Genomic DNA, 13,414 nt, shown 5'->3' with positions numbered 1-13,414 from the left:
TTAAAGTTGTTAATCTTCATCCTTTTTAATCTCTCTACAGCATCTAATGCTGATGGAACACCCTTTTTTCTGGAAACTTTCTTTGCTCTTGGCTTTTAGATTTCTGTATTCTGATTTCTTATGTCTCGTTGCTTGCACCTTTGCAGCCTGATTTATTGGACTCTCTCTGTTCTGCAGTACCTAGGTAAGAATTTTCTAAGCTGTATACTTGGATATCCTACCTTTTATCTATCAACAATATCATTTATGCCCATAACTCCAACCAAACATGTAGGAGATATCTCCCAAAACTATATTTCTAGTTCAACATCTTTCTAACTGTCCACTGGGTGGCCCCTCTTGAACATTTTGCAAGCCTATCAAACTTACCATTTCTAAAACCAATTCCCAATTTTTCTTTGTTAATAATATCACTATCTACCAGGTCCTTAGAGCAGAGACTCAAAATCTTTCTCTTGCTCTCCATATCAAATCTGCATCCAACATCTGCCAATTCTTTTTTTTTTTTGAAGAATGACCAAAAATAAATCTTTATTTGTTATAACTGTATAAATGTGACCCATGTGTCCACCATTAGTTTCTTCAAAAAGAAACATGCTATGAATAAGCAAACTACATTTGCCCACTGATGTGTAGGGACTCCATAGATGTGTCGCTGGGCTTAATTACAGACCACTCACAGTAAAACACTTTTAGTATAAAGTGTAAGCATGATGTTAAGTCATTTTAGCTCTTGCGATTACATGTTGCGCTTCTGGTTGATAATGCAGAACAATTTGCAGTATTACACTGCTAAGCTGGGTGCATCCATCATCTTAAATAGCATCAATGTCAATTTTCTGACTTCAGAGTTTCAACTTTAGGTACACTGGTAGTCTCTGAATATACCACCTCAACGTTCTTTCTCATCTTCATCTTCCTCCTCTCCACTAGAAGACTCCTCCTCTGCTTCCTTCAACCATTTAATAAATGGTTCCACTTTGACATGAATCCCTTTGGGTTCCTTTGAGACATATTTTTTAGAGGCCTTTTCTGACCAGCTGATGATGACTTCTTCTTCCAAAAGGTCTGTGTCATACATCTCCTTCAAGATATGTGGAATCTTTGAGATGAGCTGAGCTTGGTGCATGGCTACCACACACTCCAAACCATGAAGAAGGTACCATTGAGCCTCCTTGTTGTTATGACAAAATTGGAGGAAATGGCACTTGTAATTCTTAATATGCTCCCCAATCTTCTCATTAAAAAGAACTTCAGTCAAAACAAGAGGGCCCATGGCTTTTACATCCAGTGTCTCTGCTTCAGCCACAATTTCTTTGTCAGATGAGTTAATATTACTCTCTTCTTTCTTTTTCTTAACAAAAATCAAATAGGATGCTGACTTGCTCTTCAACAGTCCTTTCCAAATTTTCACTAAGCATCAAAACTTTTGCATGGTCACTGATTTCATCCATTCTGTGCCTTTGAGCTTCCTCAGTTGTATCTTCTCTCCAACATCATCCTCTTCTTCTTTATTAGCATGTGGAGGAGAACTGATTTCATTTGGTGGTGGTGGTGGTGTCTCACTGCTGGATACAGAGGCATTTTCCTTGTCTTGGCCTTCCCTATTCTTCTTTTCCTTTTCTTTCTTTCCTGTACCACTAGCACTATTCTCAGGTGGGTTTTTGAGAATGAATATACAGAGTTTATGATGTGTCAAGCATGCCTGAATAGCCACAGGCTTTACAAGAATTCTCTATTGTTTGCTTCTGTGCATTGACATGCAGATCTGTTTCAGAATTCTCACACTCAGGACAGAGAACAATTTTTTTAAATGAATCCATCCAAAATGTCTTGCACCTTATGAATTCTCACACTCAGGACAGAGAACAATTTTTTTAAATGAATCCATCCAAAATGTCTTGCACCTTATTCATCTCATGAGATCTACTGGCAATGTAACGGTCATTCTTAACATCAAACTGAGTCTGTGCTCCCAGTTCACAACCAAAATATTTGGTGGCCAATTAAGTGCCTTTGCAACATCAACCATGTTGCCTATAACTGTTTCGATTCCATTTCCTTTGCCCTCACTCTTAGTGCTCAGACAGTGCACCTTGTAGTGATAAAACTGGTCTGACACACTGTGACTGACACTGACAGACACTTTGGCTTATTAGTGGCTTTATCAATAAGATGAAGAGATCTCTGATTGCAACTTTTTGGTATGTTCTATCTGGAGAAGGGATGACATAAATGACTGCAAGAGTTCTCAGTCTCTGATATGAAAAAATTTTCGCCACTGAGGCTGCAAGCTTCTTGCTCATATGCTATGTTTCCCCAATACAGGTACCAATGGCTGCGCAACAGCTCTCTGGAATGTTCTTGCTCTGTCTGACCCAATGCTCTTTTAAATGTCTCTTGAACATACTTTGTTCCATGTTTACAGCCAATGCCCTCATTCAAACCCTCACTGTCTTTCCTCTCGCATGCAAAATGGTCTCTCCTTCATTCTTCATCCACTCCAATCCTTTTTGTACAACATGTCAAATTAATCTTTCTGAAAATCAGGTCTATTTGTGTTGCAAACTCCACTTATAAATTGAATGAACAAACAAACAAATCCCCCACAGTCCCACTGACCTTCAAAAAAATTAAACCCCTAGAATGACATACCAAGCCCTCTATGATCTGGTGTCATTTCCACTGGTTCCCTTGACCCAGCTCCCTTCCTCTGTCTTCCTCATTCTTTCTCTGGGGCTTCACTCCCTTGGTCCCAACCATTTGAGAAACTTAATCTCATTTTGTCTTCCAAGACTGACTCAGATGCCATGTGTTTAAGGCGGCCTTCCCTCGTCTCCTCTGTTGCCTCTGAGCACTTTGGTTTTTTTCCAGATGTAGATGTATCAAATCTAGATTTGTGAGATGTGTCAAGTCTTGCTCATTTCATCCTCCTACAACCTACCTGTATGGTGTGTGTGTGTGTGTATGTGTGTGCTGCTGGGGGAAATAAAAAAACCTACCAACCTCTCCACAAAACAAAGAAAAGAAAGCAATTTTATTTCTGAATAAGCATATCTAGAGTACCATAGTGCAAGTAACACGAAAAAGGGAGTATAAAGTCTTCAATTCCACCTCATTTATACAGGCAAGCATATATATAATCCATTACATACATATGTTATCAAGATGCAGGGAAGCTGTTGTGCCTGAAGTGGACTTGCCAGTGCTGTGTGCTGTGCACCTTCACAGCACACCTACCCGGGCACCGAGGCAGCCCTCTGCCTTAGGTAACTGCCTTTACCCTAACAGCAAAGAGAGTAAACAACACTCTCATCTCTCTGACAAGCAAGCACCTATAGCTTGGAGACAGGAGCCTAGGTTAAACTCCCCTGGTAACACAACGCTATCATCCTAGATGTGTATATTTCAAAGGGATGGCTCCCAGACTCTAAAAAAAATGTCTGGGTTATAAAGCTGATAGGTTTATTTACCTTCGAAATACACACACATGTGTTTGGATATTTATATATGTACATATATGGATAGAAGTTGTATTAGTTAGGGTTCTCTAGAGAAACAGAATCAACAGGGAACACTTGCAAATATAAAATTTATGAAAGTGTCTCTCACGTGACCGTAGGAACGCAGAGTCCAAAATCCACAGGGCAGGCTGCGAAGCCTACGACTCTGATGGATGGCCTGGATGAACTCCACAGGAGAGGCTCAACCAGCCAAAGCAGGAATGCTACCTGTCTCCTCTGAGTCCTCCTTAAAAGGCTTCCCATGATTGGATTTAGCATCACTAATTGCAGAAGACACTCCCCTTTGGCTGATTACAAATGGAATCAGCTGTGGATGTAGCTGACGTGATCATGACCTAATCCTATGAAATGTCCTCATTGCAACAGACAGGCCAGTGCTTGCCCAATCAGATGAACAGGTACCACAACTTGGCCAAGTTGACACCTGTCCCTAACCATGACAGAAGTACACACACATCAGTAGGTTAGAGAAGGGATTCAAAATCACAAGGTTTCTCACAAATATGCTCTTAAAGGGGAAAACGTCTCTTTCCCTTTTAGCAACAGTGAAAATGCATTTTTAAAAAATTTACTTTGAAAATTTATTAACCCCCACACACAATCTATAATTCATTCAGTAGTTTTGTTCACAATTAAGTCACTTCAATTTTTATTACATAGGGACACCTACACAAATAAATTCTATTCAATCTACCCTCTGCTAATACACTTTAATATACTTTCACTAATTTTCTGAAACAATTTTGATAAATCACTTGGCTAACACTACTGAATTTTTCAGTCATTAAATTTTAATCTATTTTAATACTAGCAATAACAGAATTCTGCATTCCATTATAATACAAAGCTTTTAAAATACTATACTAAATAAATGGGAAAAAATCATATTTATTTCATTAATTTCCACACTTCATATGCTTCATAGTACATAGTAAAGCCATGTATGGCAAGTGGAAATAATAAGAGTTTTTTTAAATTTTAGTTTTCATTAAAAAATTCCACCAAGCTTCTTTTGAACTATAATTTTTCTTAATAGTAATTAAATGCCAGGCCTCTGAAGATGATAAGAAATAAATTCCTAAACTCTGTCAACATGAGAAAAAGGAATTTTTCTGTTAATTACTTATTTTTATTTTTTTATTTTATTATTTTTTTATTAATTAAAAAAAATTAACTAACACAACATTTAGAAATCATTCCATTCTACATATGCTAGAAATATGTAGCTACTAAGAAATGATGATCATACATCTATGTGATGATATTAAGAATTACTGATTGCATATGTCAATTATTTTTTATTGACACCAGGAATCTAAGCACCCCAAGTTAATGCAGGAAAATTTAGAATATGATTAACAAAGGCAACAGTCAGCAACTGTTTGAAATCAGAAAATAGCCTAGTCTTAAGGTAGTAGTAGTCTTACTACTTAGAGATAATTGTTAAAGTTGTTCAGTGTTATAATAACTTAAACTCTCTTGCTTCTCCAAATTATGGAACATCTACATATAAAATATTACATAATCCAGACATACAAAGGTGATTATATAAATATAGAACATACTGCTACCACAGATCTAGCTCCCAAATGGAAAAAGAAAATGTAGCACAGCAGAGCTCTCTAAACCAACCTTCTATAGAAAAGAGTAAGTGACATAATTGTGCCAATTTGAAAGGATGTATGTACCCTAGAAAAGCCATGTTTTAATCGTAATCCTACTTTGTAAAGGCAGCCGTTTCTTCTAATCCCTATTCAGTACTGTATGTTTGAAACTGTAACTAGATCATCTCCCTGGAGATGTGACTCAGTCAAGAGCGATTGGGTAAACTGGATTAGGTGGAGACATGTCTTCATAGTTTACTGAATCCTACAGAAGAGGAAACATTTTGGAGAATGAGAGTGATTCTGAGAGAGCAGAGCAGAATGACATAGCCACGAGAAGCAGAGAGTCTACCAGCCAGTGACCTTTGGAGATGAAGAAGGAAAATGCCTCCTGGGGAGCTTCATGAAACAGGAAGCCAGGAGAGAAAGCTAAGCAGATGATGCTGTGTTCGCCATGTGCCCGTCCAGCCGAGAGAGAAACTCAGTCCAGGGACTATGTTTGCCATGTGCCTTCTCACTTGAGAGAGAAACCCTGAATTTCATCAGCCTTCTTGAACCAAGGTATCTTTCCCTGGATGCCTCTAATTGGACATTTCTATAGACTTGTTTTAATTGGGACATTTTCTCGGCCTTAAAACTGTAAACTAGCAACTTATTAAATTTCCCTTTTTAAAAGCCATTCTGTTTCTGGTATACTGCATTTCGGCAGCTAGCAAACTAGAACAATAATGAACTCAATGTTTATATGTAAATGCATTTCACAGTCACTTTCCTGTTTCATTCCTTGAGCAGAGTGATACAGGACCATTTTAGCAATGCCTTTGCTCATGAACTTGAGTCCAAAAAGAGTCATTTCCTCAGACATCATTTTGACAATTTCTGCATTCTTAGATGTGCTTTATCTAACCTGTATTTTATTGTTTTTTTTTTTTTCAATCTCCAACCAGTGCTTGGCTTTACCATACTGTGATGCAAATATTTCCAAGAAACACAACTATGGAGGATTTTAGACAGAAATAGCAATCAGCGAGTATGTCTGGGTGAATTAACAGAGAACAGGAAAGATGCCCTCTGGATAGGCTGGGCATTCGAAAAGGGTGAGTTTAAAGGATGGTTTCAGTGTCTGATACAAATAAGGTCTGCTATTTGCCCATGTCATTGGGAGAAGGGGAAGGGAGGGTGGAGCAGGAGAGAGTGGGGGAGCAGGGAGCAGTGAGGAAGGAGTCCTCTCCTCTCCCCTTTGCAGCTCTTCCAGTCTGTTTGCATATTGTACCAGCCACATATTCCCTGGCTTAGCAGGCTTCTATTTCAAAATGCAGATACATCCTGGTAGGATAAGTCTTTTTGTTCCCTAGTCCCAACCATTCACGTAGAATAGAAGACACCTTCAGAGATGGAACTCTAGGGATACTAACTAGAAGAGGACTATGTATAGGATTTATTTTTATTTTATTTAACAAGCGTATATGGGTTCTTACTATGGGCCTGGCTCTGCTCTGACCACTTTACAGACATCGACAAGAGAACAGGATGCAGCGGAGCTGAGGACATCCTGAGAAGAGAAGGTGGGCAATGGGAGAATGGATAGAAGGGGATGATAGGAAAGTAGGAAAGGAAAAGCAAGAAGAGGGTCCAGAAAAGGAAACATTTGGATAAAAAAGGAACTGTCAGTTTTGTGAGTTTGCTTAAGGGCCTGGAGACTGTCAGTCACAGAAAAAAACTGTCATGAGTTCTTGTCACTGCTGAAAATGCTCATCGTAAGGGCTATGGTCTTCAGTTTTCTGTGTTTCCCTGCGTGCACACCAAGCTCCCTCCTCTGGCCCAGTACAAATCCCCACTGAGGAGGGGGGTTTCCCACATGCTGCTCCTTCAGAGCACTGTCTCTCTGCTTTGCTGTACTCATTCCCACTGCTCCTTCAGAGCCACTGTCCCCCGTAACATGGGCAGGCACCCCCCCCCCCCATTAGAGAGTCTTTGAGGAGCCCTTGGCAAATAAAGAACTCTGCTCCTTAGGAATACTGCTTTGGCCTTAGGCTGATCTTTATCTCCAGCTGCCCTTCACCAGCCTTCTGGAGCTCAGGTCTCTGTATAGCTTGTATGCCAGCTCCCATGCAGAAAGCAGCACACCAGGGTTCTTTCTAGTCAGGTCACCTTGTATGGTTTTCTACACAAAAGGGAAACTCAATAAAGAGTGTTGAATGACTAGCTGAAAATTGTGCCTTTGCTGTCTCTGTGGACCAGGGTGAAGCTACGCAGTGAGGGCACAACTCAAAGGCCAAGCAGTTCATGGCTAACGCAAAAAAAAAGTCAATTTGCAAAACTATGGCACCAAACAGACAAAACTCATTGCCTTGGCTTATAATTGTGTCCAGTGCTTAGAAACAAAGGCTTTGTTTAACCGATGTCATCAACCCAATATGCGAAACCAATACAAGGTTGGTATTTAGCAATCTTGAACATCACATACATTGAGGAGAAACATTCGATATGTTATCATCAGTCAAAAACCTTTTCCCTCTTCTGCATACCCAAGAAGAACCTCTAAAGCACCCTAGCCAATGCTCCACCCCTTGGGGGTTCACCCGCCTCCCCAAGGGCACCTTTACCTGAGGGAGGGGCTGTCCTCGGTCAGCCTGTATGGGGAGGCAGAGAGACATGCCCACAGGTATTTCATAGCAAGCATAATTGCAAATAGCGAATACCACAGGGGACAAACACACACACACACACCCACACAAACACGCACACACACAACTGTCTTAGAGCAATTTTAATTTTTCAGAGGTCAAAATCAAATTTAGATATAGGCCTCTGCTCAAAGGTCCACTTACGGGAGGGACTTTCCCTGAGCTCCAGTTAAAGTGGCACACACACCACCCCTCACCCTGGTCACCATTTTCTGCCCTCTTAACTCTGCTCAACTTTTCTTTTCAGCACTTATAACCAACCTGAAAATAATATATTTACATGTTAATTGGTCTATTTTCTGTTCTCCCCCAACAGAACACAAGGTCACTAGAGGTGGGGCTCCACTTTGTTCTGTGCTGTAAGGATCACGTCTGGAGTGCAGGATTGTAAGCATCGGATGACTGACTGGCAGCCCCTCTAACCCCTCGCAGGACGCACCCCAACAGCTCACCCAGCGATTGAGACTTGACTCAAAAGTTTCTTTCCCAGCTAGTTATATCACTTTTCCAGATTCTCTTTCAGTGTAATCTTGGTAGTTTTTAGAAAAAGCAGTTTTGTATATTTGATCATGTAGTCTTTTCTTGTATCTGTCAGAGCTGTTTTTTTTTTTAAGGATTATTCTTTTAACTCTTCAGGAACGGTCATGTTTCGTATTTCAGATTCTTGTTTGTAAATGTAACTTGAAGATGTCATTTTAAATGGTGGAGATATCAGAAATGACCAACAGTAAAACCTTGATGCACTAGAACACTCAGGAAATGGAACTCAGTAATGCAATTTGATAAAAAATATATTCTTCAGAAAAAATGTTACAAATCTGTGAGATAAGCACATCACAGAAAGCGGACATCCCATAACATTTCAGCTCTATAAACACCGTGTCAGGGTTGAAAATCATTTCCCTACTCAATTAAAAAGAAAGACATTAGGAATTTGTTAATTACAAATTAACAAAGTAGCTTACAACTTACAGGGAATGTTTTATTTTTGTATTTTATGTGCTGGATTTTGTCATTATTAATTTTTCCTCTCCCCTTCTCTACAAAATACTAAGTCTAGCTTATGGGAGATGTACAAAAGATATAAATAAGGTCATTTCTTTCTGCTTATTCTGTTTCAAGATATACTGAAAGAGAACTGTAGGAAAACCTCATGATTCTTCTTCATGAAAAAGCGCTTCATATATATATTCATATTTTAATTTCACTCTTAGTATATATATTTTTTCTAACTTGTTTCAACTCTAGAAAATATCTCCTAGGAGAGAACTGTGTTTTTCTTCCTTAGCAGTAATATATTAAATTCTACTTTATCATTTACTTGTTATTCATATTGTTACTTCAAAAAATATTGAGGCTATTAAAGGACACTTACATTATTTTGCTACAAAGAACAATCATAACATAAAAATACTTCTTAAGTTACAAAAAGAAGGATGCTTTAATTTCTCTGTATTTACTTGTCCGATAACAGATCAATCAATCATTTACAAGAATTTTTCAGATGTTAACCTATGGGGATTTCAGTTTAAGAATTAATATATATTCAGGATATTTAATATTACCTTTAAAGATTGTCTCTTAGTCACATAATTCTCAGACTGAAGCAATTTCTCATAGTCTTCAAAAATCTAATAGAAACAAAAAAAATATTAAAGTGGAAAACCACATGATTTCTCTCATATTTCTCTGTTTTAGCTTGGCTTGCTCTTTTGATTTGGGAGTAAATGCCCAGCCTCTAGCTGAGCAGAGTTGGATGCCATAGCTTGCACTCCTCTATATTTAACCCAAGGCTGATTAACAGGGTCATAGGTATGTTTCACCATTTATCATCTGGGGAGTAGGGATACTGGGGGTTAGGAAGATCAAGGGACACAAAAGACATACTGCTCCCACTTTATTTTAGTTCTGAAAATTAGAAATTGAGTGGAAAAACGGAGAGTCATGAGTTCTCCTGATAAATTATTTTGGACAAAACGTCTTTTAAAAGTTGCAAGATGACTTGTTTTATGCTATTGTAAAGGAATCTGTTTATTCATCCTTGCTGTACAATGAATCCATGACAAATGTGGGAAAAGATTAAATGTGCTGCGTTTCATGTGGCAACCCACAAAAACTCAGAACCCTCAAATTCAGAGTGCACAAATGGCAGGAATGAGACCGCCTCGGTGGCTTGACAGCCATGCTCTGAGCCCTTGGCCGTTCTGAGCACACGCTCTCCCCAGAAGTGGGGGACACTGGTGCATGGGGCCCCCCTGTTCCCACTGTGGTCTGTAGTCATTAGCCAGGCTGCAAGGCCCAGCCCTCTGCACCCATCACGGTGGACACACTGCTCACAGGCCACCAGGATGGGAGAAGCAGCCCAGCAGGGCAGTGAAGGCGACGGAGAGCAGGAAACCAGGAGTGCGGAAAGCAGCCCTGGTCCCCTGAGAGCCACGTGGGAGGGGTGCATGCGCATGATGATGGCAAGCCATGCACGCTCACGATAATTACCAATGGAGAATGTAAGAGCGTGAAAAGTAAAAAAAAAAAAAAACACAAAAATGTGTAGCTCACATTAGAGAAATTATATTATTTTACATGAATTATTTATTATTTATCTTGATTGCCATGAAGCACAAGAAAGATTTAATGGATCAATTAAATTTATCAGATACACCTTGTAATAAGTGGCATTGAGTGTTTGCCATGCTACTAGGGTAAAAAGTTTAAATCCTGTCAAGTCTCCATAGCAAACCTATGAGGTAGGCATTATTATCATCTGCGTTTTGCAGTAGGTGCAGTAACTTGCCCACAGTCACACAATTAGAAAAAGGCAGAGCTGGAACTTGAAACCAAGCAAGCAGACTCTGAAATTTGTACTCTTGGTTCTACATATCAGGTTCCTTTTTCTCAGGGAGCTCAAGGGCCAGCCAGAGAGACAGACATCCTGCACTAACGTAATGTGAAAAACAAGAGAGAGGAAGAGAGAGAATGTATATGTGTGCGTGCGTGCATGTGTGTTTTTGGGAGGGAGTGGTGGGGTCAGGGAAGGCTTCTTACAATATTGTAACCTCAATATTGTAAGGCTGAGCTGGGCTCACCATTACAGAAAGGAGTTGGTAGAAAGACCTATTTTGGTAGTTTTACCTAAGTAAAATGATTTATAACAGTAGGTGCTCTTTCCTTAGGGTCACTACTGCCTCTTAGGGCAACACGGATGCTCAGAATCCAAGATCAAAGCAAGCAGGCAGCAGTGGTTTCTTGGAATTCCAGAAGACAACAGGAAGAGATGTAAGAACCGAGAAAGCCCCGACCTCCTGCCATCTCAGTTTTCCATAAGGTTTCCCAATGGCTTGAATTCAAGGTAAACAGGTGAACTGAGGGTACAGCTGCATATGGTTGGTTTCTAAACTGAGATAAGTGCTCATAGATCTAAGAGGGAGTGAGTGAGAGGAAGAACAAAGGTCAAGTTTTAAAAATGATTTCTACTTACAGTGTCATAATTTTGTTCTAAGAAGTCTGCTACCAATACTTTATGTCTGGTTAGTAAATCCTAGAAAAGAACAGCCAAATGAAACAAATTATTATAACTAATCACTTTTGTTGTTATTTTCAGCATAATGACTTTATTTTATTGATGGTAAATTTCTCTTGCCATTGGTCCTCTTAATCTTTTAAATTTTCCTCCATCATCTTTTTCATCAACCAAATACACTACAAGAAGCCACACAGGACAATGGTTATTAATTTTTTTACTTCAGCAAGTCTTATATTCTTTTTTTTTCGCATGGGTAGGTACCCTTATATTCTTTTTTAAAAAATATTCTTATTGAGAAATATCCACATGCATACAGTCCAACCATATTTTACAATCAATGGCTCACAATATCATCACAGTTGTTTATTCTTCACTATGATTATTTTTAGAACATTTGCATCACTCCAAAAAAGAAATAAAAAGAAGAAAAAGGAGCTCACACATCTCATACCCCTTACTCCTCCCTCTCATTGACCCAGAGTATTTCCGTCTACCCAATTTTTACCCTTTATTGCCCCCTATTATTTATTCATTTTTTAATCTTTTTTTAAAAATTGCATTAGGGAAATGTAAATCAAAATCACAATGAGATATACCTCATATCAACTAGAATGGTTATTATTAAAACAAACAAACAAAAGTGGGAAATCACAAGGGCTGGGGAGGATGAAGAGAATTAGGAACCCTACTGCATTGTGGATGGGAATGTAAAATGGTGCAGCTGCTGTGGGAAATAGTGGTGGTTACTTAAAAGTTAAACATAGAACCAGTATATGATCTGGCAATGATACAAGCAGATATTTGTACATTAATGTTCACAGCAGCATTATTCACAGCAGCCAAAATGTGGAAGCCAACTGTCTATTAGCAGATGAATGAATAAACAGAATGTGGTATAAATATACAATAGAATATTACTCAGCCTTAAAAAGAACAAGGTTCTGATACTTGCCACTATATGCAGGAACTTGAAGACACCATATGGAGTAAAATAAGCCAGATACAAAGGGACAGATATTGTATGATTCTACTTTTATGAAATAGCTAGAATATGCATATTCATGAGACAGAAGTAGAGTACAGTTTACCGGGGAAGGGGGTAAATAGGAAGGGTAGCAAATAGGAAGTTAATGCATAGCGAGTGCAGGCTCTCTGTTTGGGGTGATAGGAAAGTTCTGGTAATGTATGATGGTGAAAGTAGCACAAAATTGTGAACGTGATTAATCCCATGAATGATACGCTTGGGAGTAACTGAGGTGGGAAAGTTTATGTTACATATATGCAATTTAAAAAAGCAAGGGAGGCAGGATGGTGGAGTGAGACACTTTAGGGCTCTATCCACCCACAAAAGCTTTGAACAATAAGCAAGAACTGGCAGAAAACATCTTTCTCAAAGCTCCAGAAAACAAATAAAGGATTGCAGTAACAGGGAGAGCACCAAATCTAGAAAAAGGCTACTTAAAAGTGGTAGGATCTCATGATGAGCTGGCTGGCCCCTTTCCATCCCCTCACTGGCTCAGCACAGAGCCTGCCTGCACTCCCAGTGAGGATCCCTGGTCCCAGCTCCAGATGGAGCCGAGTGGCCCTCATGCACGTACTGTGAGCATGTCTGTCTGGCCCAATCTGTCGACCTCAGGACTCACCATCCTAGAGCTTGCCCTGCATGTAGAAGATGGCTCAATGACTGCTCCAGAACACTGTGGGAGAGCAGTGAAGTGGTGCACCTACGGCCAGAGATGGCTGGTTGTAGGACACACAGGGCCATGCCTGGGACAGCATGTACACAGGAGAATGCCCAGACCCCATGTACATCTGCAGAAAGGACCAGTGAGGCCTCACATTTGGCCTGTTGCTATGTTCCACACTCATATGGATAAAACCCGAAGGAGAGCATACCCCCAGGTCAAACTGCCAAGACTGAGAAACATATTTTCTTTTTCTGTTTTCTTCCTCCTCCTCCTCCTTCTTTCCTTCCTCTTTCCCCTCCTCCTTCTCCTCTTCTTTCTTGTTAACTCCTGGCATTGAAGGAAAGCTCTGTCATAATACTAGCTGGAAACAAGCTTAAGAAACAGACGACAC

At 39.6% G+C, this 13,414-nt stretch overlaps 1 protein-coding gene and 1 pseudogene across 7 annotated transcripts in view; both read right to left on the bottom strand.

Moving 5' to 3' along the window:
• Positions 1-13,414, bottom strand: part of CAB39L (calcium binding protein 39 like) — a 247,816-nt gene that overhangs the window by 30,458 nt on the left and 203,944 nt on the right. For all 7 annotated transcript variants that reach the window (XM_077158197.1, XM_077158199.1, XM_077158203.1 and 4 more), the window contains 2 exons: positions 11,291-11,350; positions 9,381-9,446 (listed from right to left, as the gene is read on the bottom strand). In XM_077158197.1, the coding sequence (XP_077014312.1) occupies positions 9,381-9,446; positions 11,291-11,350 (126 nt within the window). The remainder of the gene's footprint in view (positions 1-9,380; positions 9,447-11,290; positions 11,351-13,414) is intronic.
• On the bottom strand, positions 816-5,996 carry LOC143679438 (eukaryotic translation initiation factor 5 pseudogene; annotated as a pseudogene).

The sequence above is a fragment of the Tamandua tetradactyla genome, chromosome 4 (assembly GCF_023851605.1).
Source record: "Tamandua tetradactyla isolate mTamTet1 chromosome 4, mTamTet1.pri, whole genome shotgun sequence".
Lineage (NCBI taxonomy): Eukaryota > Metazoa > Chordata > Mammalia > Pilosa > Myrmecophagidae > Tamandua > Tamandua tetradactyla.
Note: the sequence above shows the minus strand (reverse complement) of the source record. Positions and strands in the feature narration are given on the sequence as shown.